The sequence below is a fragment of the Apodemus sylvaticus genome, chromosome 23 (genome assembly GCF_947179515.1).
Source record: "Apodemus sylvaticus chromosome 23, mApoSyl1.1, whole genome shotgun sequence".
Lineage (NCBI taxonomy): Eukaryota > Metazoa > Chordata > Mammalia > Rodentia > Muridae > Apodemus > Apodemus sylvaticus.
In genome coordinates this window covers 9880205-9907476 of record NC_067494.1, presented here as the reverse complement: position 1 = coordinate 9907476, position 27272 = coordinate 9880205, and the positions used below count along the sequence as shown (strand labels likewise).

Sequence of the window (27272 nt, the reverse complement as noted above, 5' to 3'; positions counted from 1 at the left end):
TCCTTTAAACCAACCTTTTATTTAAAAAGTTTAACCCAACTCTCAACACTGTATTTGCTTTCTCTTTCATTTTCCTAGTAAGAACATCTGAAGGGTGTGAAGTTTGAGATGTCTTTGTTCTCTTTTTTCCCTTTTCCTCCCTTAATTGCACCTGCAGATTTCCAATGTGCTGTTTTGCTGCACAGCCCCACACCATGAAGGCCAGACTTGGCTCTTGTCCACACACTTCCTTGTGTTCCCCTAAGTTCAACTTTTCCTCTCCTACAAAGCCACACACACCAGATGCATCTTTTCCTTTTTTTTCTTCTTTAAAATGTCCTCACTGTGTAAAGTAGTCACCTTATAGACTCCTCTGCCAGATAGTGATAGTTTTTAAACTCCCAAGATACTTTTCATATAAGGGCTGAAAGATCATGACAGCATTTCAGCCTGTCACAGAAAGCTGAGCTCCCCAGGAGCTGATATATCCCAGCAACTTCCACACCGGGGGCTTAAAGATGTAATTGACAGGGTGTATTAACATACTATATTAGATCACCTTTGGGTGGTTCTATTTACATTACAATCGACCATTTTAAATGTAGAGATATATAATTAGATTAAAAGGATTAGCTTCCATCTTGGAAGTTGCCTCTGGCTTGAGATGTTTTGCAGTTTCTAGAAAGTATTACTTGTTCCCTAGGAATGCAAGGAGAGAGGTAGAGATTCAGAACAGCGGGCAAACTCTTTCTGCTGGGATGATCCATGTAAACTGTATAGAGAAATAGAACTGTGAGTCTTGAAGTAAAGAGCGCGCTTCCATGGGTGATGTTAGTGGAGAGGAAGGATCTCAGTTACAGCCAGAGACTAGAGAGATAGAAAGAGTGTAAGCAAGGCTAAAAACGGATATTTAAATATTTGAAGGAAATAATTCACAGTGAGCATACATTATTATTAATCATAACAACTGTAGAAAGCTAGGTTAGGCTAAGTTTGAGGGAAATAAGAAGCTTGGAATCTAGATTTTAGTATGTTGTAGTGCATGCCATTGAATAAAACACAGTGACATACTGAGAGAAATGTGGTGACATCTCCAAGCAAACCTTGACAGAACCGTTTGATAGGGTCGTAATTGAGTTGTTGAAATGAAATAGAACAAGGCAGATTAAGCCTTTCAAAGTCTGACTTGATAGGAGAAGATGTCTATACAAAGAAGAGTCATAGGGAAAAAGTTAAAAAAGATGAGAGCTTTGAATTTGGGTAGCTTTAAGAGTGTCAGATCATTAAAGACAATCTGGAAAACATATGCACACACTGGGGGTGGGGATACAAGGTTGGAATTGGATTCGTTGCACTTGAAGCAACAGCAAGGTTTGCCAGTCAAATGGGATTTGGTGATATTAATGAAAAGATGACAACCTGAAGCCATTCCTTAGGGAATGGGAGGACTCAATAGGCCCAGAGAGCAATGGGGGATAGACTATATCATTGGTATCCCCTCTATGGTTGAAAGTTGACATATTACCCTTCTACTGCATGGTTATTTAGAGGTTTGGCTGTGAATAATCTCTCCTAGTGTCTTGAAGGCTTTTGTTGAAATATGACTCTTCTTGGTTAGGCCTTTTATAGGACAGTTAGATGACTATTTCTCTGTTTTTGACTCGTCTCTATATACATGTTATATTATTTTTATATTGCAGCTATGGTTTTCTAATTATTTCTGTCTTAACTTTTATGAAAATAAATACCTAGTTCTATAAGAGATATCAAGTTGAAATTTTTAATAATGTCTTTCACATTGGTATCAGAGTAATACAAGAGATTTAAAAGTATGACTTATAAACTATTCGCTTATTCTACGAAGGTTTAAGAGGGTTTGGTATCTATGTTAGGTGCCACCTGTAGGCTTATTTTTTTTAAATGTACTTTAATAAGGGTTCTTAAATGCTTTAACCTCCCTTCTAGGGGGTTAGTAGAAGGAGGTTTCTACCACTAGAGGTAGTAGAAAGCTAAGGTTAATAGGGCCAAGAATGATATGGACCTGTTTAGAAATAGTTCTCTGAAGCAAATCCAGTCTTTGTTGTCAGGATATCAGCAGTTCAGTTCACACAAATCAGCAACAGTTGCTCAATGCACTCACAAGCAGCATCCTCAAATCAGCAAGGGCAGTTTGATCTAGAAACCTCAAGTCACTGCTAATCGGCCCAAGTCCACAGAAATGTCAAGAAGCCAACGGAAGTTCTTGGTGTATTTCTCTCTACAAAGTCAGTGAAGGCAAGGTGAACCAATGCCACAGAATCGTCAGTGAAGACCAGTGTCAGCAACAACAAAGACCAGCAAAGAGTGGCAAGGCGAACCAATACCAGAGTATAGTCCACTGTCTGTTGGGTTATACTTATACCCTTTCCAAACATCACGTGTTCTCTCAAGTGTCTTCTCTAGCATAGCACACAAGCCCCCTTTCTAGGTAGCTTCCAGAAAACATCACATGTCTATTTTCAGCAAAACATCTCTCATAAGACAGTGTCCAGAAAAAAAAAAATCACATGACACAACTAAGAAACCAGAAATTTCTATTGGTATTCATTTTCTTTAGGAAATTTGATAAAGTTGCAAGTGAAATCGTGATGGCCTAGACTTCTTTTGTATGAAGGCATTTCACTTATGAGACCGTTTGGATTGTCTGTTCTTCTGAATGACTTTCATTGGCTGATACCCTTTTATTTTCGTCTACATTTTTCCATTTTTTCATTAAGAAGTGCATATTATAAATGTTGAATGTCAGCACAACCCAAAGTGACTTTTACCCCTGTATTTCATTTATATTCATTTTTATCCCACCTGTTCTATATATTTCTTTTAGATTTTAAGATTTATGTAAGTTGGCATTTTCTAGGATAGAAAGAAGGTGAGAAAAGAGCCTTCAAGTATCATGACTGAAATTTTTACTATGAGAGAGAAGACACATAGGGTGAATGCAGAGAAATGTTGACATCTTGTAAAGATGCCTGTGGTTGGGAGATCTGAAGCCATCTAGACCACAAGTCTTTGATGATCTGAATTAAGTATATACTGGTAACACCATTTAGATACCTGATAAATAAGCCCCTAAAAAGGGAAAAGTGGAGGAAAGCCATTATGCGGTTCAATTATTTTACATATCAATATTTGAGTTTATATAAAATTTAATTTAATTTTAATAACATCCAGCCACATTTTGGTTTACTAATGTGATTATCAGCCTCTTTTAGACAGTGTTACTTAGGGGTCCTGAGCTCCCTAAGAATCTTCCTATCTCATTCTTCTGAGTTCTGGCTCCATAGATGAATGTCACCACACAAAAGTTCACCCCAGACTTTTCTATATATTAAAGACTGCATAGACCTATAATTCCAGCTTCTTGAGAAGCTGAGACAGGCAGATAACAACTTCAGATTCAGTACCATCCTGGGCTTTAGAACAAATTCAAAGCTACCCTTGACAAGTTCATAAAACTCTGTTGCATAAAAAGTAAAAAAAAAAAAAAAAAAAAAAAACAAAATTAAAAAGAGTACTGGAGACATGCCTTCATAGTAGTGCACTTGCCTAGCACATGTTACCACAAAATCCATCATACATACATACATATATGCATAGTTCTTATTGATTTATCTGTGATAGAATGAAGAGATCTACAGTGGTAGCTGTGGGAGGCTTCTCCCCTATTTCATGGCTAATTTCTCTGAGAAGCCAGAGAAAAGTAGATAATAGGAGTTAGTCTTTAGTGAGCAGGAATGAGATGAATGGAAACTTGGCAATCAAGATGGATATTTTCTACAACTGCAGGCTTGGAAAACATTTGCGAGATCAGGATAATTATCCTACTCTTTGAACTGATTATGGTTTGCGTCATATTGATTTTGTTCGCAAAACAAATTATATGAGGAACATAACAAAATATGAGTCAAGTATAAAGGCACAACTGACCCCAATCCCTTCTTTCTACAGGCATCGGGTGTCACTTTAGGGCTCGAATCTATGCAATTGAAACCAATAGACACACAGGCATCATCCCAGGGTTTGTTGTTTAAATTGCTTTCATGTTCACAACTTTAGTTCTCAGAATAAACAGCCAGTCCTCATGTTTAGCACATATAGGGAATATTTTATGTAAAAACTAATGTAATGAGTTTCTACAGGCAAGAAAAATAAAATATATAGACCCATCACATTCCGGCGGTGGGCATTGCAGTGAAGAAGGACACGGACTGAGCTCTGGTTGACAGCATCTGAATGTTGCTGTTAACATTTCCAGCTGCTTGGTCCTGTGCACCTTGCTTCAGCATTGTTTGCAGATAGGAAAATGGTTCCATCTCATCGATTTGCTGTACATCCAGCAGACCCTGGAGTGTAGTGTACATACAGGTTGCTGTTGTTACCCACTGCTGGGATGTGACATAAATAAAGGTGGGGTAGACTCTGTTGTCAGTTATCTGAAGCACTCTTGCATTAAAAGACCTTGTATATCTAGACCTTGGATGTCAGCTTCTACACATTTGGTTATTAATGTTATAGTGTACTCAGAATAAACTTTCCAAGTGTCACGCAAGTGCTGCTCTGAGATATAAAGGCTTTTCTTGTGTTTTCTGAGTCTATGACAGCAATCAATTCTTTAGATGTAATTAATGTCAGTTATAGTCATCAAAGTTACGTTATGGCATGCATATTATTTTTTATTAAATATTTTATTTACATTTCAAATGTTATTCCCTTTCGTGGTTTCCCCTCTAGAAACCTCCTATCTCATCCCCCTTCCCCTGCTTCTATGAGGGTGCTCATTCACCCACCCACTCCTGCCTCCCTGACCTGGCAGTCCTCTACACTGGGGCATTGAGCCTTCACGGGACCAAGGGCCTCTCCTCGCACTGATGCCCGACAAGGCCATCCCCTGCTACATCCGCAGCTGCGGTCATGGGTCCCTCCATGTGTACTCTTTGGTTGGTGGTTTACTCCCTAGGAGCTCTGGGGGTTCTGGTTGGTTTATGCTGTTCTTCAGTATGTATATTCATACACAACATGATTTTTTTCAAAAATGAAATACATTAGAATTTGAAACACATAAATAAACTATATAGAAAACTGTATTTTTGTTAAGCAATAAAAAATGAACATCTTCATTTTGATCCATTTTAGTATGGTAAGTTATATACTATTTCAAAATCTACATGCTATCCCCACTTTGCTCTCCTCCAAAGATCTCAGAATTTTGACTTTTAATAGCCTCCAAAGCCATTCACCAGGACAGCTGGGCACCACTTTGTGGTCCTTTAGCTTTAAGCCCGGGCTCCCTCTACTGTTCCTGTCCGAATCCTAGAAATGATCCACAAAACTAGATTTTTTTACAGTTGTCAATACCTCATAATTTAGTCATTTCTTTTCTTTGTATATTTTGCATTTCACTATAATGAGCATGTGCCCTTACAGCTTATTTTGAAATTACCCATGAACCCCCTCAGTGCTTGGGTTATGGCTGATGGAATGCTGCAGGAGGTCTAAGACCAGAGAGGGCTGACCTTGGGGTTGGCTCTGACTTGGCTGCTGACTCTCTCTTGTGGGGATAAACCATTACACACTGCTTGTCTCCTCCTTTTCATTTGGATACCAGATGAAATCCACACTGTGACCTCAATAGGCATTCATTTCTGATGCTTTATGGGTATTATCATAAACAAACCAGGAATGGACTTTAAACGATCCTTTAAACTCTCTTAAACTATTTTCATATTTAAGAATATGTATTTTATATCTGCTGAGGTCTGTTTTGTGACAGATTGTATGGTCAGTTTTGGAGAAGGTACTATGAGGTGCCCAGAAGAAAGTATATTCTTTTGATTTAGTATGAAATGTTCTGTAGATATCTGTTAAATCCATTTGGTCCATAACTTCTGTTAGTTTCAATGTGTCTTTGTTTAGTTTGTGTTTCCATGATCTGTCCATTGATGATAGTGGGATATTGAAGTCTCCCACCATTATTGTGTGAGGCACAATGTGTGCTTTGAGCTTTAGTAAAGTTTCTTTTATGAATGTGAGTGCCCTTGCATTTGGAGCATAGATGTTCAGAACTGAGAGTTCTTGGTAGATTTTTTCCTTTGATGAGTATGAAGTGTCCTTCCTTATGCTTTTTGATAACTTTTGGTTGAAAGTTCTGTACATTTATTGTTTTGATTATTATGTCTCAAAGGGTTTTTAAATATGCTGATTTTTTCTTGTTTCCACAGGACTATTTCACAAATGCAAACAAAGAATTGGAAAAAGACATCCAGCAAGATTACCACTTAGATTATGCCATGGAGAACAGCACACACACGGTGATTGAGTTTAGCAGAGAACTGCACACGTGTGATGTCAATGATAAGAGTCTCACGGTAAGACACGTGAGAGGGATGACTCTCACAGGCAGTGTGCGTTTGCACATCAAAGAAGATAATATAAAAAATCTGAAGCAATTCTGATTTCCCTTCCACCTAAGGAGCCAACGAAGAAGAACGCATGTGAGCAGGCAGGCAGGCATGGTTTTCATGTAACACACAGCGTAATTATAATTCGGTTGGAAAACTTACAAGCATCCTACAGTAGAGCAAAAAGAAGGCCTAAAACAAGTAGCTTCCTCTTTGCTATGTATCATCAGAGTTTTCATTTTAAGGACCTGGCAAACACCTTAAGGCTGCAGAAGGAAGGACTCAGCCATTTTCGCACTCTCCTGCACACTCTTCCCTTCCCATCCCACAGCCCCTCGAGCAATTTCTCTCCTCCTTTCCATCAAAGCCAGTTCCACTTGCACCCCCCTTGGAAATTCCCGGGATTCGTGTACTGAGTGCAGATTTGAGATGTAAAAAGCAAGCCTGGACAGAGAACTGTCTTCTTCTGTGTTTATACTTTCTGTAAATCCATGATAGAAAAAAATCTATTGTGGAAAACAATCTTGGGGTGATTTAATGTTTTTTTAAAAGTATCTTTTATGTTTAAATTATTTTTAAGTTAGCATACAAAGTAGTAGATTTAGTTGAAACATTTTCATATAACTATGTTGCTATATTTTGCTGTTTTCACCCCTCCCCCACTGCCCTCCCCCGCCGCCCTCCCCCACCGCCCTCCCCCACTGCCCTTCCCCACCACCCTCCCCCGATGCCCTCCCCTGCCGCCCTCCCCCACTGCCCTCCCCTGCTGCCCTCCCCCACTGCCCTTCCCCACCACCCTCCCCTGATGCCCTTCCCCACCGCCCTCCCCCACTGCCCTCCCTTGCTGCCCTCCCCCGCTGCCCTCCCCCGCTGCCCTCCCCCACCACCCTCCCCCACTGCCCTCCTTTCTGCCTCCAGCTCTTTCTGGCTCATTCCTTTCTCTTGATAGTTTATTTTTCTGTTTTGTTATCTGTCTTTCCCTTGTCTTGAAGATCTCGTCCCGCACTCTCGTGATGTCCCGTCTAGTCTTTTCAAGTCTGCAGAGACACACATACATATAAACTCTAGTTCTACTTACTACAGAGGCCATAGAGATGGTTTTTGAGTCCGTCTCATTTTTGTTTAACATGAGATTTTCAGTTGCATCAGTTTTCCCCCAAATACCAGTTTCCTTTTATGAACAGCTATGCAATGCCCTATGTTCATACGTTGTATGAACATATAATGTTTTGTTATCCATTCATCAGTAGGGCATCTAAGCTGATTTCCTCTCCTACCTGTTTTGAATAGACTAGAAATGAGCATCTATAGACAAGTGTCTCTGTAGAAGGACATAGAGTCCTTTGAGGGATGCCCAGGAGTGGAATAGCTGGGGCATATGGTTCTGTTTTTCCACTTTTTGAGAAAACTGCAGGCCGACTTTCAAGATGGCTGCACATGTTTGCACTCCCATGGCCATGAATTAAGGGCTGAATTTTCTCACACCCTCACCTGTATTGGTTGTCATTGGTGTTCTTGGTGATGGCTGTTCTTACTGAGAAAAAGAATCTCAAGACTAGAAGGGGAAGAAGAGAGGGGTAAGGGAAGGAATATGGGGAGGGACAATTAACACTAAGAGACATTGGGAGCCGTATGGAAGCCTACTACTGGAGACATCTTAAGCCACTAAGCAAAACCTCCATTGTCAGTCAGGACTGGATTACATGTAGTTGATTCCTTAATCAAAGTGGCACCAAGGAAGCCCTCGAAGAACTCAAAGTTTAATTTGAAATTCTCTAATGACAAAGGATTTGAAACTCCTGTTTCAAGTATTTGTTGGTCATTTCTACTTATTCTGAGAATAGACTATTCTGTCCAATAGCTGATTTGTTGTCTGGCTGATTTAGAAGTTTGGTAATTTTTGTAGTTCTTTATGTACCAAAGACACTATTCCCCTTTCTGATGAGTCACTGGGTAAGACGTTTTCCATTGTATAGTCAGGCAGCCTCTTTGCCCTGATAATTGTTTCTTTCATTGTGCAGGTACTGTCTGATTTCCTGTCATCCCATTTTTCATTTTTGGAATTATTTCCAGTTCTATTTAAAAACAGCCCTTGCCTAAGCCTAGATTGTGAAATGTTCTACTTGTGTTTTCCCATACCAGTTTCAAAGTTTCAGGCCTTATATTAGGCCAATATTTGATCCATTCTGGATCAATTTTTCTGTTCAGGATGAACTATTAATTTTTCTCCTTCATGTGGAAATCCAGCTTCCCTTAACTGTTTGTGAAGGATGTTGCCTCTTCTGCAATGTGTGCTTTGAGGACACTGTTGAAAAGTAGCTATCAGTAGCTTTGTAGCATGGTCTTTGTAATTTGTTTTTAAGTTTGGTTTGATAGCATTTTCATGAGAATTTTTGCCTATATATTCAATATGGAAAATGGTTTGGTAGAATTTGACAGTGAATCCATCTAGTCACAAGCTTTTCTTTGTTGTATTACTATTTAAATATTGTTGGTGGTTATACATATGTTTAAATCATTTATATCCTCTTAGTTTAATATGGGTTGGTCGTGTTACTGTTCAGCATTATTCATGAGTAGGCATGAACAAGCATGTACTCACCTGACAAGTAACTAACAATGAATTAAAGATAGTACCAAAGACAAACTTGGTGGACCAATGCATTTTATTGGGATTATTAACAGGAATATGGATCAGAGGGTACTTACAGGATCTGAACTACTCAGGCAGCTACATTAGTAAAAGCTCACCTCAGCATATGCCACAGCTTACTTGGAGTATAGTGGACAACTTGCAGGCAGTTCAACAGGTTGGGCTCTTTCTTTTAATCAGCTCAGCTGGTCTCTGCTTCTTTCAGATGTATGTGTAGATGGGGTCTGAGCGGCTTCTAGACAGCTCAGCTTGTCTAAGTCTTTGAAGTGGCTCAGCTTACTAGAAAGTATTCTCAGAGACTCTTCTTGTTTGAGTGTGCCTCTTAGAAGTCCAGAGAGCATACATATATTTGGGAATGAGGAGCCTAGAGTATCTGGCCAGTTTCAGGAACTTCCTGAGGTTGTTAAGTTGTTGGTTTTTTGTTGTTGTTGCTTTTTGGTTTGTTTGTTTCTTTTTTACCTCTGCAGTTTAAGGAAATTGCTTCCAGGATAGAATGTTTCACCACACTTAATAAGCCCTGTACTTTATATAACATCCCTCAAAAATGGAAGGTTTTATTCTAGAGGAAACTGCTACACAAAACATGTTTTTCTAAAAATTTATCATTTCTTCCAAATTTTCCATTTTTTGAATACCAATCTTCAAGGGATTTTTTAAATGAGTTCCTGGATTGTATTTTGATAACATTATTTTAATCTCTCTTCTAATAACTCTTTTAATCTCTAATTTTATTAATTCAAAAATTCTTATTCCTAATTTTGGTTAGTTTCACTAATACTTTGTCAATTTTGTGTTTTTGGGGGGAGGGAATAAGAATCAATTCCCTGGATACTCTAAATATATTTATTCTCATTTCTTCATTCGTATGTGCTGCTTTAAAGAGAGTTCTTTTTCTATTTTGGTTTTGGTTTTGGTTTTTGGTATTTTTTGAGACAGGGTTTCTCTGTGTAGCCCTGGCTGTCCTGGAACTCACTTTGTAGACCAGGCTGGCCTTGAACTCAGAAATCTACCTGCCTCTGCCTCCTAAGGGCTGGGATTAAAGGCATGTGTCACCACTGCCCAGCTGAGAGTTCTTTAAATATAAGTTAGTGGTAAGGAAAGTGCTGTCTATTCTGAGATATAACATACCCATGTCTGATTACCAGGATAGCACAGTGAGAGTCATCTGGGCCTACCACCAAGACGATCCTGGAGAATCTGGTCCCAAGTACCATGACTCAAATAGGGGCACAAAGAGTCTACGGTTACTGAATCCTGAGAAAGCCAATGTGTTATCTACAGTCTTACCATACTTTGATCTGGTAAATCAAGACGTAAGTTCTTTCTTTCTTTCTTTCTTTCTTTCTTTCTTTCTTTCTTTCTTTCTTTCTTTCCTTCCTTCCTTCCTTCCTTCCTTCCTTCCTTCCTTTCTTTTTTCTTTTCCTTTTCCTTTTATGTTTTTAAACAAAAAGATGGGTTAACCAAAAGTGTATAAGCCTGCCTGCTTATGTTATTGAATTTATTGTCATCTCAGCTGAATGTGACTTTTTATTTTCTTCCCCTTTTTCTTAAGACAGGTCCCCATTCCAAACAAAGGCACAACATACTGGTGCCAAATGTTTAAGATCCCTTCATTCCAAGAAAAGCATCACGTGATAAAGGTATGTGACCATCATGTGGGTCAAACTTCAATGGCATGAATGGAGAAAAAAATCTTTTTAAAGAATGAAAATAAGAAATATACAGAAATGATTTCTAAGTATATGAAAGTATTTGAGAGAGAAAAATAGTCTTTAGAGACTGAAAGCTTAATAATATTTCATTTTCCTTCCAACTTTACACATCTAAGATAATTAGGCAATATTTCTATAATAGGAATTGCTATTTTAAATAGTATATTACATATTAATAAATTCTATGCAGGAAAGTGACATTTCTCACATTGTTTGAGAATATCTGGTTCTTTGAAAATACTAGATCTTGTCATAGAAAATACTGTTGCGTTTTCCTGAAGATAGGAAATAACATTAGTGAATGTTTATCAAATTGTTAAAAATGAAACATTGGACGGGCTCAACATGGATGAGCTCAAATTTCCCCCAACATCCTGTTCTCTTTTCCTGTTCCCTGGGATTGGGTCTCCCCAGACTCCTACATCTAACTAATGAATGAACTCTCCTATGGCCCTGTTTGTTACTGACAATACTAAAGAGATCGAACATTGTGCCATATGCTCTCCAAAACCTCACTGGGCATTGTAGAATAAGGCAGAGTTAAATACTGCCAGCTGAATAACGCAACCCCTTAGGAAGCCTGATGTTGCTACATTCATCTTGGCATCCAGAGTGAGTAATGAAACAGTGTGAATGTAAGAGAGGAGCAAATGGTTAGACTCTGGCATCTAGACGACTCATGCGTCTGAATCAGTGGTTCTTCCATCCATTAGCATTGGTCTCCCAGGTAAAAGACTCTGAATACAGTTGTAGCTACAGTTCTCTCTGCCATAAACATCTCAGTCATAGCATTCTCTTTACCAAGCTCACAGTGTTTAGCATGAAGTGGAAACACTCATATCTTAGAGTGACTGAAACATGTTGATTTCAAATGTATTCATCCAGATGCCTAGATCCGTCTTTGTGGGAATGCTCCACAGCTGTGTAGGATACAAAGAATGTATGAGTTATTATATGGTCCCAAACTTTTACAGCATATATTTTGCCAACAGATGTCTTAGCAACTACACAACTGTGAATGCATTGTTTCCCTCTACAAGAAGCTATTTTTTTTACCTCATGTAAATGGAAAGTGAATGCAAATCTATGTACTTAATGCAGAGTCAAAGTTCTTCAATTTGTCAGTAAAGTCTTTTCCAGAAAAACAGACTACTCATAAACACTATGTATCATTTACAACAATTTTACAAGCTTTTGGCTTAAAAAACAGGTATAAAACCAGGTTCCGAAATGAAAACACGCATTTCACAAAATAAGCCCTTTATTATTTTTAAACTTTGATAGGTGGCAAAACTCACAACTGCTTCCACTCACATGCTTTATTCCTAATGCAAAAGATGCAAATGGATGAAATAAAGATAATTATGTCATCTGTGGGATGTCAGTATGGCTTTCCTTTGCATGAAAGCTCACCAAGTCTTCTTCTTCTTCTTCTTCTTCTTCTTCTTCTTCTTCTTCTTCTTCTTCTTCTTCTTCTTCTTCTTCTTCTTTTTTCAATAAAAAATATTATTGAAAAAAAAACCCAGGACCACCAGCTCAGGGATGGCACCATCCATAATGGTCTGGTTACTCTCCAATGGATCAGGAATTAAAATGATTTATAGCCAGATTGTATGGAACCATTTTGTCAATTGATCCTCCATCCCATGTGATAATTCTAGCTTGTGTTAAGTTGACACAACACTTGTTAGAATACTTCTATTCCTCTAGCATGGATATACAGGGTCATTTTTTTCCAGCACTGTCCAAGCCCTGGTATGCCTGGACTCACTCTCAGGTGTTGATATTTCCGAAGTTCAATTGGGGACAGAGAGATACTCTTGCACTGCCAGCACTCTCCTTGTTCCCCTTCCCCAGATTTTCCTTCCTTATTTACTTCAATCCTTCTTTGACTGGTCTATAGCACAGTATCCCACCTCTTCGCTTTGTTATACAAATGAGATGATCAATAAGCACTGCAGTGAGGTTGGCTCTCCAACAGTGAAGATGACAGACCTCATGCCTACCCTGTACACACCACACACTTAGAAGTGTGTTTCCTGGGCAGTTCCAATCAGTCAATTTGATAGTGTAGGCTAACAATCACAATGCCACATTCAAATTTTGTTCTTTGTCCTGCCTAGCAATAAGTACTGTGACACTCTTTCAGGATGCTGGCCAATGTTCACCAAGAGTTCTTAGTTAGCTTTTTCTGTCACAAGCGTATCACAACAACACACAGACAAGGGGCCCTTGGATAGGCACTTTTATGTCTTTACTACATATTTGTAGCACGAAGATTTAGTGACACGAAAGACTTTTTGCAATATTTGCAGTATTTTACTGACATGAAAGACTTTTTGCAAATCCAAGAGATCTTTACTTTGTGGAAGGCAGGATTTGAAAGAGGTTCACTAAGATGAAGGAGGTTCCTGTCATATTTTGTGAGTGAGGGGAGTTTTGATGACTAACACTTTAAAGTTGAATTATTTAGTTTAAAATATCCCTCACAGGATAAATTTCTGCTCTTATCTCTTGGTCCCCAAAGTAAAGTTTACTTAATATTATGAAACACAATCCTCCAAGTAAGACAGCAAACAAATCAAATCCTACCAGGAACAGGGTCAAAAAAATATTTGTGTTGTACAAGTTATTTAGAGTCCATCTTTCCAAAGATGGTTTACTTTTTGATAAATTTTACTGTATGTTGATACAGTAAAATTCTAGTAAGTTTATGAAGTCTAATTTATAGATCTGGAACTGTCCTGGAAATATCTTGTTTCCAGTCTCTTTTTCTTAGAAGAGATGGTCTCTACTACTTTATGGGCCATATGTGATCTTCCCATACAAAAACGCTCATGATTTGAAAAACTATGAGTCAGATGTTTGTCACTTCCCCCAGGTGCTTGCTCAACAGTGTGCTAACACTGTGTGAAAAGGGCTCCACCAGGCTGGGGAGATATCCTTTCAGGACACTAGCATTGACATTTCAGCATTGGCTGGGAAGCCTTACAACCTGAAACACAGGGCGAAAAGAGATAGCCAGCTTCCACAAGTTGTCCTTCCACTTCTATACATAAGGTCCAATACCTCAAACTTCTGCATATTTCTGCAGTGCCTGCTCATACCTCCTAACAGACATGCAATAAATACATATTTAAAAAGTAGGCCTCAGTCCTTCTCTGACACCATGTTCTTTTAAGGAAGATTGTTTTTGAATTATCAAGTATGTGATTTTCAGTGAGTTTCAAAAATATTGATTATAGATTTATTTTTGTAAGATTTAAATTTTACTATAATTCAAAGAGAGTACCTATTTGTGGCATAAATGTTAATGCTGTATATTTTATGGCTGTAGACAATAACAAAACTAAACAGATAAAGCATATCAGTCATCCAATGATGACTTTATTTAATTGGAATAACTAAAGTTAATGATATTAGTTAAATCTTAAATTTTAATTTTACTCATGTAGACATGATTCAAAATAAGGGTTATGCAGCAATGAGGTAAATATTGAAAATTACTAGAATCACGAAGTAAATAATTTATCTGAAGGAAGATAGGATTAACATAAAGGTTATCAGTTGTTCAAGTTCTCTTGTGACTCTAACACATTCAGTTCTGTTTGATTGTCGAAACAATTGACTGAGTGGTAAATGGGAGCCAGAGATAGTGGTATTCCCGTATTCCAAGTACTCAGGAAGCTAAGGCTGGAGGAGTGTCACTTCAAGGTCAGCATGAGCTACTTGCGAGACATGGTCTCGGAAAATATTGTGAGTTTGAAAATGTGTGTGTGTGTGTGTGTGTGTGTGTGTGTGTGTTCTTACAAGTGAGTGTGTAAGTTGTAGACAGCTCATGGTGATTTCCATCACAACCCTGCTCCTCCTCTTGGATCATCTGTTTGCTTCATCTGCTCTGCCCACTGCCAGCCAGCACTCAGCCCACATTACCTCAGGCCAACATGGCTTTGTTTTATTTAGCATTCTCATGCTGCATCTTTACCTTCAGCTTGGAATTTATTTCAATAGATGATTCCTTCAACTAGTGGGCTCAACAGTGAGGAACTGTCAGGACTAATAATACTTCAAATGCTGCCTTAGAAGTTGGTATTATTACTTGGTTTAATATGGTTTCCTTTAAGGGATTTTATCACCAGAGAGTTCTCTTCACAGAAAACCCATACCAGGAGTTTAGCTGTTCAAACAAGATATATCTTTAGCCTGACAAATATTCGTTGATAGCTGGCTATATTAGAGAAGAAAATCCTCACCGTGTAACCCAGCATAATCATGGTTCCTGGGTCCTCTTGGAGCATTCCTTTCCTGATTTCCTATAGGGAGCAGAAAGCATCTCTGAACTTGAATCCTTTTAAGCGATTTGCTCATCATGTTTAAGGTAGAGTTGTGAGCCATTCCGTACTCCTTTGTATTCTGTGGAAGCAACACCTTCCTCAGGAGTTTTTTTTTACACTAGGAGCTAAATGAGAGTTTGAGTGGTTTGGGTTTTCTGTTTTTCTTTGTTTGTTTTTGATTTCTGTTTTTCTTAATATAGCAGACTCAGAAACTCTTTGACAACCTGACAGCTGTTGTTGGACAGTTTAGTTTCATTGATTCTCAGGGAATGACTTTTCTCTGAAAACTGCATTTCCCGATAACCTGGGAAGGAACAGAGCACCGTGCTAAAAGTTCAGTCAGAGCTGAGTCTCAGTTAGGGTTGCTTTGACTAATTATGAACTGTTTGCCTTTATATGTTAATTTCCCCTCCTAAAAATTGTAGGGGTAGATCTCACTTAACTTACTTAACTAACTTTTAACATAGCTGTTACTATGACTTATGAGTGAGTCAAAAGAGGTTAATATTTAGTACCATGCCCAAACTGACACATTTAATAAGCTGATAGATTATTTGCAACATAGAGCTGCGATTTTATATATTGTTCATCTTGTTCAGTATCTGGTTGCTGAAGGGTTTCCCATCCACCTTTCTAGATGTTCAGGGAATTAAATAAAAGCTACTTTGTGAGGTTGGGGAGATAACTCAATCAGTAACATACTTGCTGAGTAGGCATGAGTCAATGAGTTTGGTCTCCATCATCCATATAGCTTCATTTCTGGGGAGACAGACAGGAGGATCCAGTCTTGCTGACTAGACAGTCTAACTGAACTTGAACTTCAGGTTCAGTGTTAGATCTTGTCTAAAAACCAATAAAGTCAAAAGCCATTGAGGAGGACTGCCAATGTTGACCTCCACATGACCTCTACATGAACACATATACCACACAACAGGCACCTCTACATGATCAGTCACGTCACTTAGGGAGATCTCTTTGAAAAATGCATGCTCTAGTGAATGCACGAAAGAAACATCGAAGAAAAACAAAACGCTGTCATCTTCAATACACACTGGAAGGGAAATGCTATGTTTTGTGTGTGTCCTTGAATAAATGTATTTACTTCCACGAGATCAGACTTTATTGCTGCTAAATCTCAATGATGGACTGTAGGGGATGCTTCCTAGGAGAAGCCAGGCATCACTGCTCTTAAATAGGCATGAAGGGTCCTTGAAACCTGAATACTGTACAGTCATAAAATAGTTGCTGGGAAGTTGATTCCTTGTTGTAGGCATACAGTAAATGTTTCTGTCATCATTTCATAGATTAAGTAGATTTGGCTGACCAGGTACCCTGCTGTGTTCGTTCATTTCTTAGAATGATAGGACATTGTTGAATGGAGAGCTTCATCATTAAAGCACGTCATCAAGTGTGCTGATAGGTTACTACATTAAGAGAATAAACTGTTGGGAGTCGATTTTAGTAATCATGGGAATTTGAGCATGACTGACATAAAACTACTTGACTCTCTGAGGATCAGAATTAGCTTTTCCTCTCTCAGTGTATCTCGCTCTGTCTTTCCCCATGAAGTGGCATCTTCATGGACGTTGCCTTTCTCCCCCGAGGAAATGCTTTTTGGGCTTGTCATTGGGATGTGTGCCCACACTGTCATCAGTCTTTGTCCTGCGCTCACCTTCTGTCTCACGATCTCATGTGGGGACAAGATGTTTGCTGTTGACTCTGACTCAGTGGTTGGGTGTGCTTTTCCCAGATCTGCTCCAACCACAGGGGACAGCTTTCGCTCACCGCCGTCTCCCTTTCATCCTTCCTCTCTTACCATAGTCCCCGGAGGCAGATCTTTGGATCTGTAGATAGATCTGTTTAACAAGTTGAGACAAAAGCACTTTCACAATGAGCCACATGTGAAGCCATGTTCCACTTCTTCTAAAAACTTTGCAATGCTCATGATTCCATTAAAAGTTCATGCTGTAAATTTAACAGTTTCAACAATCCACATTTTGGTAATTTGTGCTACAAAGAGTATCAGTGTCAAATAATTATATCCCTTATATTTAAAGAATCTGATTTTATACTCACACAAATATATATATATATATATATATATATATATATATACACACACATTTTTAATATACATACATAAACCTCCACATATATACATATATATGTATATACATACATACATACATTATATATATATATATATATATATATATATATATATATATATGTAAAGATGTAATGACTAGAAAAGACTAGGGTATTTGTGGTGGCTTAATCTAAAATTTTGGATGGAGAGATGTTAGTAGGAACATCAACCTTACTGGTAATGATGTGACTTAGAGATGGATATTTTAAAGATTGCTGATACTGCCAAGGTGCTCAGTGTTCAAGACTTTGCTCTGTATCTCCTGGGGTGCATCTATGTCAGATATATCAGGGGTTTGTCTAGCTACCTGGGTGTTCTTTATAGTCACATAAACTACAAGGGATTGAGTTCACTCTGAAAGCGTGTCTATTCATGACTGTGATTTATTGCCCTTCTAATTAGCTTGCTGACCCTAGAGAAAGCACTTAATCTTGCCTGCTCCTCAAATTCCCAGGCAGATAAAGAGATTTCACCACATGATTTCAGTGGGTTCTTTCTACCTCTAAATATCTGTGACTTGCTGAAAACTAAGACTAAAGTCTGTGCTGGAGATCATATATCCTGTGGTCTGAGTTTCCCAAACTCTGATATCTCACAGGTCTCTATCAGGTCCAGAGTGAAATGTGCCCCTTTCCCAGAGAGGTTAAAAGGGCTTCACAGGGGCTCCATTAGCATAGATGTTGATGCATCTCCATCATTTCTAGGGCATGCCACCAAGAAAACCTGGGAAGTCAAGGCACAATCATAACAGCTCAGTATGTTAACAGACTCAATTTTTAAAAGAGAGACCAGGAGACTTTCTTCTGCCTGGGCTATAAACTTTGGTTTAATCCTTACACCCACAATTGGCTGAACCTGTTGCTATTATTATTCGAGGGTTATAAAATTTGGGAACATATAAAGATTTGCATTAAACTAAACAAGAAAAGCATACATGTTCAGTGTCTTTATTGTATAGTGGCTCAAGCATAGTCTATGATGTAAGAAGGCATGATTCCAATCTTGGCTCCTTAGCCAATAGATGTTGATCCCAAGCGAGTTCCTCATTCAATTAAGTCTTAGGCTGCCGTTTGTAAACAGGACTAATAAAAGTACTTGTTCCAATTGTTAGCTGTCATTATCAAATGAGTGTTTACATGTTTAGTATGTATTGGATTAATAAGGACTAAGCAATGTTACCAATTTACCATGCTTTTCAAATCTCTTAAATCTTAGGGTAAGACAGAGGCAAGTCTTTACTGAAATAGGCTAGAACAGAGCACAATGGTATAGCCTGACTCTGCTTTTCATTAGCTAAGTACCCTTGGGCAAAGAAAACTCTCAGAGCTGGCCTCTTCGGTCGTAAAGTAGGCAAAGTAATTCTCAGTGAAGATTAAATGAAGACAAGCAAGAACACCTGTTGCATAACAGGCTCGTAATTGCTTGTTTTCTTCCCTTGAAGGGGATTATAGAGATGAATGACTACAAGTTCTAGTATTTTCTCATATAGGCTGGCCATATAGGATTTTCTTAAGGGCTTCACAGAGGCCATGAAGGGCACTAAGTCACTATTTTATTTTGAAAGAAAGATTCCTTAGGAGTTAGATTTCATTTCTTGCTCCCATTACTCTAAACCCAATGAAATGTAAGCTACATTTCCCCTGCTCTTGTCTAAGGAAGGACAAAGACCAGCTGGTGACTCTCCCCTGGGACATTCTTGGACATTCTTAGAGCTTCCATTAGTCTTGCATTTGGTGACTTTAAATAAGGACATTTTTCATCAGACGCTGGATATTTATTTTCCTTAGCCTTCCTCTACCACCCAATCCTTCTATCCCACCTCCATCTAGAATATCATTTTCAATTGTGCAGCAGGTCAGATGAGAACATGATAAAGCATTAGCACACATGATGGGAGTTAATGGCTGTAAAATTGCCAAGTGACTTAATCAACACTTCTATTGACAGAATACAAAAAATGTTTATATTAAATTCTAGGTGTGGCTGGTACCATCAGATTGGTAGATCTGGTGTTTGCAGAGATATGAGTGACTTTAGTTTGTGACCCAGGGAAGTAGTTAGGTAAAATTTCTGTTTCTGATACTTAGATATATCATCTCATCAGGATTTCATAATTTCTCAAGATAAAACTGACCTCCCATAACTTGCTGGAGTCAGGTAAGGTCAAAGTAACTTTTTTCAACCTGATACAATGCATCGGAAGCAGGACCACGATTTGAGCATAGATCCTTTGAGAAAAACTAACGGACTGTTGTCTGTATAGTCTTACTAACTCAAGCCTTCTGCTTCCCCCACCTGCAAAGATATTTGTGGTAAAATGAGAAAACAAAATCCATATGGAAAATGTCAGATAGCACAGATTCAGCCTTGAGTCTTCTCAGTCGACTTCTAAGAGCACAAGCTACTTTTGTTTTTGTTTTGACAGCTTTACTGAGACATGTGGCATATAAAGAACTGCATGTGTTTAATGTGTACTATTTGGTGACTCTGAACACATGTAAATACTCCTTATTTCCAAAGCCAGGGGAAAGGACATTTGCACCGCCTCCCAAAGTTTCTTAATGTTCCTTTCTCTCTGGTTTAGTAAGAACCCTCAACATGGGTTGTGCCATTCTAACAAGCTTTGAAGTATACAGAACCATTTTGGGCAAGGTTACTTTTGAGTCCCATAGAATGTGAGCATACTTCTTGGGCTACATAAGGCAACCCCACCAGAACCTTCAGAGACTTTGGGTTAAAAATCCTAGGAGCTGACAGACTTTACATGGCATCTGGGTACACAGAAGCCTGATACACACTTATCAATGCAGACACCGATGATACATTTAAAGCCTCATGGGTATTTAGGAAGTTACTGAAGTCAGACTTCAGATGTTCAGGCTAAAGATTATGCTTCTAGAAAGGAGCAGAATGCTGAATCTGAGATGATGGCGCAAAGAAAGGAATTAGCAATAGTTTAAATGAAAGGGAGGTAATGGGCTCTAAACTTACGGAGCATGTGCTGTAGCATAAGGATCCTTGGAAACAGACCAGCAGCCTTTTGGTGGAGTTTTTAAAAAAAGAAATCTTCCTTGGAGATGAAAACAATGTTAATGGGCCATTTCATCTCCATTCCAACAATGGTCTATATAAAGGGACCTGTGAGATGAAACACTAACGTTTTCATTTGGTCTTAAGTTTGTGGCAAAATGCCTGTAGTGCCATAAAACAAGAAAAGACACGTTGGGAAGAAAGCTAGGGAAACTGGCTGCCTAAGAACCGCTGGGAGCACAGATTGCAGTCCTACTCCAACCACTGGCAACATGAAAACTAATACTATGGTTCCTCCAAGAGATTAAATTCACGTTATCCAAACCACTGGAAAACTGTAAATCTGAGAAATGAGAGGAGGTTCTGTGTGATTAACAATCCTTAAGAATGTTGTTTCTTTATTCACGAAATACTGGAATTCAGAAAGCTGAGGATTTATAAACTCATAAATTTATAAGTGCTTCTTTGCATTCACTGGTAAATTAAGTTATAATGCCAAATATCTTATAATTACAAAAATAATGCACATAGCTTTGTGTGTTCCTAAAGAGGATCATATTACAATTTTCTGTGTAAAAAAAAATCATATTCGTATACAACCAGGATGGCATCACACAATTGACGCAATTGATGCAACAACAAATTATTATAGATTTTATAAATGGAACTTTTGTTATGCCTGAAATGAAAACTGACTTTTAATAAAAGAGATATATGCAATTTAAGTTTGTATAACTCATGAGTTGAATATATTTCGCAGCTTTCTACTTTACATTCTCAGTGCTGAATTTACACATTATTAAGCTATTTACTCATTAAAATTTCAGAAGAAAAACCTAAAAGGACAGCTATTTTAGAAAGAGGAAATTAAAGCAAACTTAAAAACATTATGGATTTGCTTTGCTCTGGTGAGTCACTATTGTTCTGCTTGGTTCATATCCTTAGGGTACAGCTTAAAAATTATCTAACTTAAATCTCTAAATATGATGCCAACTCCTGTGTGAAGGGGTGGTTGTTGATATTCTTTGGAAAAGCTCTATAATTAATCCTGATGCCAGTCTATTGTTTGAGATCCAGTGCTTTGTACTTATTTAAAATGCCCAGATGGCTCTTATAACTTTCATTTTTCTTCAAACCTTAATTTTAATGTTGGTTCTTAAACGCTTTAAACTCCCTTGTAGCTCACCATCCACACGAGGTCGTGTAAAAGAAAGGATGTTGGGGGTGGCGGGGGAGGGGGCACGGAATGGACTTGTTTGTAAAGGTTCTTTGGAGCAACTCCCATCTGTGTTGTCTGGAAATTAGCAGTTCAGTTCACAGATTAGCAGCAGCTCAATCCACTTGCAAACAGTTCACAGATACACCAGGAGACCAGTTAGGTAGAGGGAGGTTAGAGACAGGGGTGGCTCTACCAGGTAGAGACAGCCAGGCCTCAGCCTCAGCATGAGAGATCAGGGATGAACACCAGAAGTTCTTGGCTTTGCCTCTCTCAGGGAAGCAAAGATCAGCGAGGACAGAAGACCCACAAGCATTGCACAGCTCGTTGTGCCAGCAAGCCAAGCTCTGTCTCTGTCACTCCGTAGAGTCCCATTTACACCCTCCAAATATCATGTGCCTTCCACGTGCCTTTCCTCAGCATGGTTTCGCCTCAGCACGTGCCTTACCTCAGCATGTGTATCCAATCAGCCAGAGTCCGCCAAAGCGGCAAGAAATTGCAGCACACCACCACAAGTTTTTTGGTGCATTTCTCTCTATGGAGTCCCAACAAATGCAGCTCACTCAGCTGCACAATGTAAGGCACACCAATACATGCATATTGTTAGCAAAGAATCCTTCATCCCACGGCCTTTCACGTGCTTGCTATAGCAGAACATCCTCTGTCCTATGTCTGCTTCAGCGAAATGTTCCTTCACAAGTCGACTTAACCTTTCAAAACTGTGTCCACTTTAACAAAATGCTCCTTCATGTGTTTGCCCCAGCAAAACACCATCCAACTGACTTTCCAAAAAACCCTTAAGTTCCAGGCTTTAGATATATATTAGTATTTTATAGAACACAGTATAATGTTTTTCATAGTAGAATTAATACTATATTTTATAATATGTCTCAACACATATTGAAGGTTGAACAAACACTGGTATCTACTATCAGAATGTGGTATTGGGCCCTTGAAGAAGAAGCCAGGTCACTAGAGAAATGGTTTAGTGGTTAAGTGTACCTGCTACTTTTAGAGAGGATCCGGGATTGATGTCCAGAATCCACATGGTGGCGTGTGCAGCATCTGACTGCAGCTTCAGGGATCCAGTACTTTCATGTAGCCTCTGTGGGATGCAACATGGGGCACAGTACACATGAATTCAGGCAGACATGGCCATGCACATAGCATTAAGAACAAATCTTTATAATTCAACAATTTATGGTATTGACATCATTTATTCCTTGGTGCATTGTGTATTTACTTGTGGAAACAGAGACACTGAAAACCCAGCTATTTCCTGGAGCCATAGCTGCTTCTGTTATAAAACCAGAACAACTTCTGAGATAGAGGATGTTTTCTTCATGTACGGAAAAAGATTTATGTTCTAGTGAAACTGGTGCATCCAAGTTATATCTGTATATTAATGATTACAATGTAAGGGCAGTTTAGAAACAATACTGAAGGCTATCTAGCTGCCTTTTAAAAGAGTGTCTTTAAATCATTTTGTTGCCAAATCTTATGTAAACCATGTCCTTAGGGAAACCAAATTCTCACCAAATCTCATTGTATCAATATTTTAAATGTTGAGTAAAAGCAAGACCATGTAGATAGCATTTAGATATCTATTGCGTCTCAGCTTGAAGAATCCTGAAATCACAGCGGTGCTAAGCAACAGTGCCATCTAGGAACATGCTTCCTTTGCCTGCTCTGTACCTTAGCTGCCCAGCAGCAACCATTCATCCGCACCTCTGAGTTGCAAAGGACAAGAGAGTGTCTGGGGAGAGGCTGCTTGAGACAGTATTCAGTGCCATCCGTGTCTTTTATCATGTAAAGTAAGGCATGCGTCAAATTGGAATGCTCACTAGCTTCTTGTAAGGGAAACCATTCTTAAAACCACTGACTGCCCCAGCCATACCAAGACTCCTACTGTGAAATATCAAAAGGGAACTGCAGCCTTTGAAACCTACATGAGATTACAGATGTATCTTAAATGATATCACTGTGTGGGGTTAACAGCATCCTTTAGTGCTAAAACTTTGGCAGATTGCATCACACTTTCCAAAAGAGAAATCAAGACTGCCTCTTAATTACATACACATGCACATGAGTGTCGGAAGGGAAGCTGTGACTGTCCCTACAAGTCTGGTGGTGACCCTTTAGTTCTTGTGGAAATAAAATCTTCCTTAGGGACTATAACTTGGGGGTTTTTTGTTTTGGAATATTCAAATAATGTCTGTTCCCATGTCAAGGTCGCTCAACCTTTCCTAATGGTTTAAATGTACTTAATACACAATATTATATATATATATATATAAAATTTAGCTTCCCATGTTATGACATATATACTATCTGGTTTTGTGTGTTAATTTGACACAAGCTACAGTCATCAGAAAGGATGCCTCAGTTGAGGAAATGCCTCCATGAGATACAATTGTAGGGCATTTTCTCAATTAGTGATCAGCTGGGGAGGGCTCCTCCTGCAACCTCTCTCTGTCTCCCCAACTAGCTCCTAGCTCCGCCTCCCTTTTCCTGTCCAATCACAGGCCTGTACTGCCCTAATGTGATTGGACAAGAAAAATGCTGTAACAGTCAAGATTATTTCTTTGCTTATTGTCCACATTTAAGAAGAATATTCCTTTTAGCACGCATGCTGCTGCACACTTATAACTCAACACTCCAGAGGTGGCAGCTAGAGGATCACGGCTTTGAGGGCGGCCTGAAATATTGCAGCACAATTCTGCTTCAGAAATGAAAGAGAAAATTTAGCACCTTAAAGCCCCCTAGATAAAAGTATCTTTGGTTCTCTTGAATACTAAGCTCTTCATGTAATTTTGTTGTTCCATGTATCTATAACTGTGTGGTATATGTAAACATGTGCATGTGTGCTTTCCTGTGTGTGGGTGCACATGTGCACAAATAACCTTGCTGTATGTCAGGAGTTGTCCTTGTGTCAACCTGCCTCCTTAGTCTTTGAATTAGGACATAAAACTGTAAGGTCACCCATCAATTATCTCTCTAGCTGGTTCACCTCAGGGAAGCCCTGACCTTCCTGGACTGGAATTAAAAATAAAGTTCCATGCGCACCCCACGTTTACCTGGATTCTAGGAAGTCTGAACTTCCTTTCACAATGAGGATCTTAACCACTGAGTCATGTCCCCAGACCATTCCATCTTTTTTCTATAATCACTTCTATTATGAAACCAGTTATTAAATCCATAGTAGTTGACCTTTGACTTCATGACTTCAAGGTAAAATTCATCCCTTTGGAGGGAAGCTCTGTGCTAGGTCCTCATCACAACTGTGGCTATGACAGCCATGAGCAAAAGTTGGATCTTAGCTTCTTCCTTTGACTGCCATGATCTTGGTGTCGGTGTGTATATCCACATGTAAGTGCAAACACGTTGTAAGTGTCATGTTTTAGACAACACACGCTTACAGATTGCTTAATGTATCCCAGACACTGCTTTACTTAACAGTCATGCCATTTCCCAGAGAGCAAACCAAGGCTCAGAAATGATAGACACCTTCCCCTAACCATAGAGCTGGAGGTTGGATAGGATGGCTGTTGGAGTCAAATACCCTGGTCTCCATGACTGCTGTATACATAGGTAATATGAACACAGTGAACCGCAAGAATGGGATGATTTAATTTTATTTAGTTAACTGAGGTTGAAGGGCCTTGTCTTTCAGCTCACAGAAAAGCTTTCAAATACTTGTCCTACCCTTGACCTTTAATAACTTCTCTGAATCTTGGTTTTTGTATTGGCAAAACAGATATAGTACATGTTTACAAATGACCAAGTTGAAATGCTTAGTGAGCACTTGAGGCCAAGAGATGCAACAGCATCACCTTATTGTCTTTTTTTTCCCTTCTCTGACAGTCTGGACTGGCTGTCTGATTTTGTCAACATTTTATTTTATGATAAAAAAATGAAGTCCAGTGAAAAAATAAGCTCATTATCCATTAAATTAGAATTTAAATTTAGGTGACAAATTACTGTTATTTATCTACATCTCCATTTTAACATGGGAAATTTGAAAAGAATTTCCAGATTTATATATATATATATATATATATATATATATATATATATATATATATACATATACACACACACAGACACACAGACACACACACACAAACACACACACACATACACATATCTATGTGTGTATGGTTATCTTTTAATAATCTATAATTAAAGAAATTTCAGAGCTTTTGGAAAAGCTCAAATTACTTGAATGCAATTATCCAATAATTCAAAGCAATTCACTTTGATTTTGTTGATCATTTCAAGATATTTCAGAGTAGAAAGTTGAAATGTATTTATTCAGAGCTGCCTGGGTTCGCTGAGGTATATCTATCCCTTTAAATCTTCGAATTCAATACTTTGACCATCTTTGCTTCAGATTTCTATGTTCTAATCAGTCAGGAGATTGCTACCCAACAGGCTTTGCTGTGTAAGCTCTCTTCTACTGAGGTTAGGTTTGTAAAATTTACAGCCACTAAATTTACAAGGTCAGAGAACTAAGTTCTTGTTTGCAATGCTAAATAGAGCACAGCAGCTCTCTGAGTAATGTTTTCCCAACACACAACAATTAAAATTTTCCAACAGTTTGTGGATGTGATCACATATTTTCAAATATGATTTATTGAAGTGCTAAGGTTACCATTATGGAATAATTTACATCTTCAGCTTGAGTTACTAATCTGGGGAGATTCCATTGTCAGGCCTTGTTCCCTGCACTGGAGGTCTCGAACAGAAGTCACAACAGCTGCACTCTTGATCCCTCCCCACTGGGAGGGCGAGGGAGAAAGGCCTCAGCTCTGTCTCTTAAGACAAGGCTCTTTTTTCCCAACAAGGAGAGACTGCTCTCCTGTTGCTTCATTTCCAATGTAATAATACTTGTTTTTATTTTAATCCCTCAAATATTTCTCCTGTTCATGCTTTAATTTCATTAATTTTATTATAAACAAACTTGCAAATAAAAAAATTACATACCGAAATTAACCAAACCTGCTCTCTTCCCCTCTTCTCTTTCCGCCGCCACCTTTGCTCTTTCCCCTCTCAATAAACCTCATGTGGAATTGTTAAAAAAAAATTAACCAAACCCAAAGTCTACCTAACTGTTAAACAAGTAGGAGTGAGAAACATTTTTAAAAAATGTTTTTTTAAAAAAATTTACCGATGCCTCTAAGTTGGCAAATGGTGACATAGATCTATATATTTTATATTTTTATGCTCAAAGAAATACTGATAATACTACATCTGTTTTTATTGGTTTAATTTATCTTCTTTTTAAATTTTTATTTATTTAAAATTTTATTTATTTATTTATTTATAATTTTATTTATTTGAGATTCATTTTATCAAATCACCACACTTTTTTTGCAGGTTAAAATATAATACGCATTTAGTTCCCAAATTTAATCCTTTGCTTTGGGGCTGGAGAGATGACTCAGTGGTTAAGAGCACCGATTGCCCTTCCAAAGGTCCTGAGTTCAAATCCCAGCAACCACATGGTGCCTCACAACCATCTGTAATGGGAGCTGATGCTCTCTTTTGGTGTGTCTGAGGACAGCTACAGTGTACTTACATATAGTAATTAAATAAATCTTTAAAAAGAGAATGATCCTCTGCTTTGTCTGAGCCCTGTTTTTGTGGTCATCTTCCACTGACGAGCAAAGCGACTTTATTTTGTCAGATTTGGGCTTTAGAAGTTTATAAGTGCATGCTCAAAGGCTTGGAGGCAAAGATAGGACTGGGGGTGTTTGAAG

At 38.5% G+C, this 27272-nt stretch overlaps 1 protein-coding gene across 1 annotated transcript in view; it reads left to right on the top strand.

The window, feature by feature from the left end:
- The window catches only part of Moxd1 (monooxygenase DBH like 1), a 69236-nt gene that overhangs the window by 12224 nt on the left and 29740 nt on the right, over positions 1-27272 (top strand). Inside the window, exons 2-4 of the mRNA XM_052169858.1 lie at positions 6237-6383; positions 10215-10382; positions 10626-10709. Coding sequence (XP_052025818.1) covers positions 6237-6383; positions 10215-10382; positions 10626-10709 — 399 coding nt within the window. The remainder of the gene's footprint in view (positions 1-6236; positions 6384-10214; positions 10383-10625; positions 10710-27272) is intronic.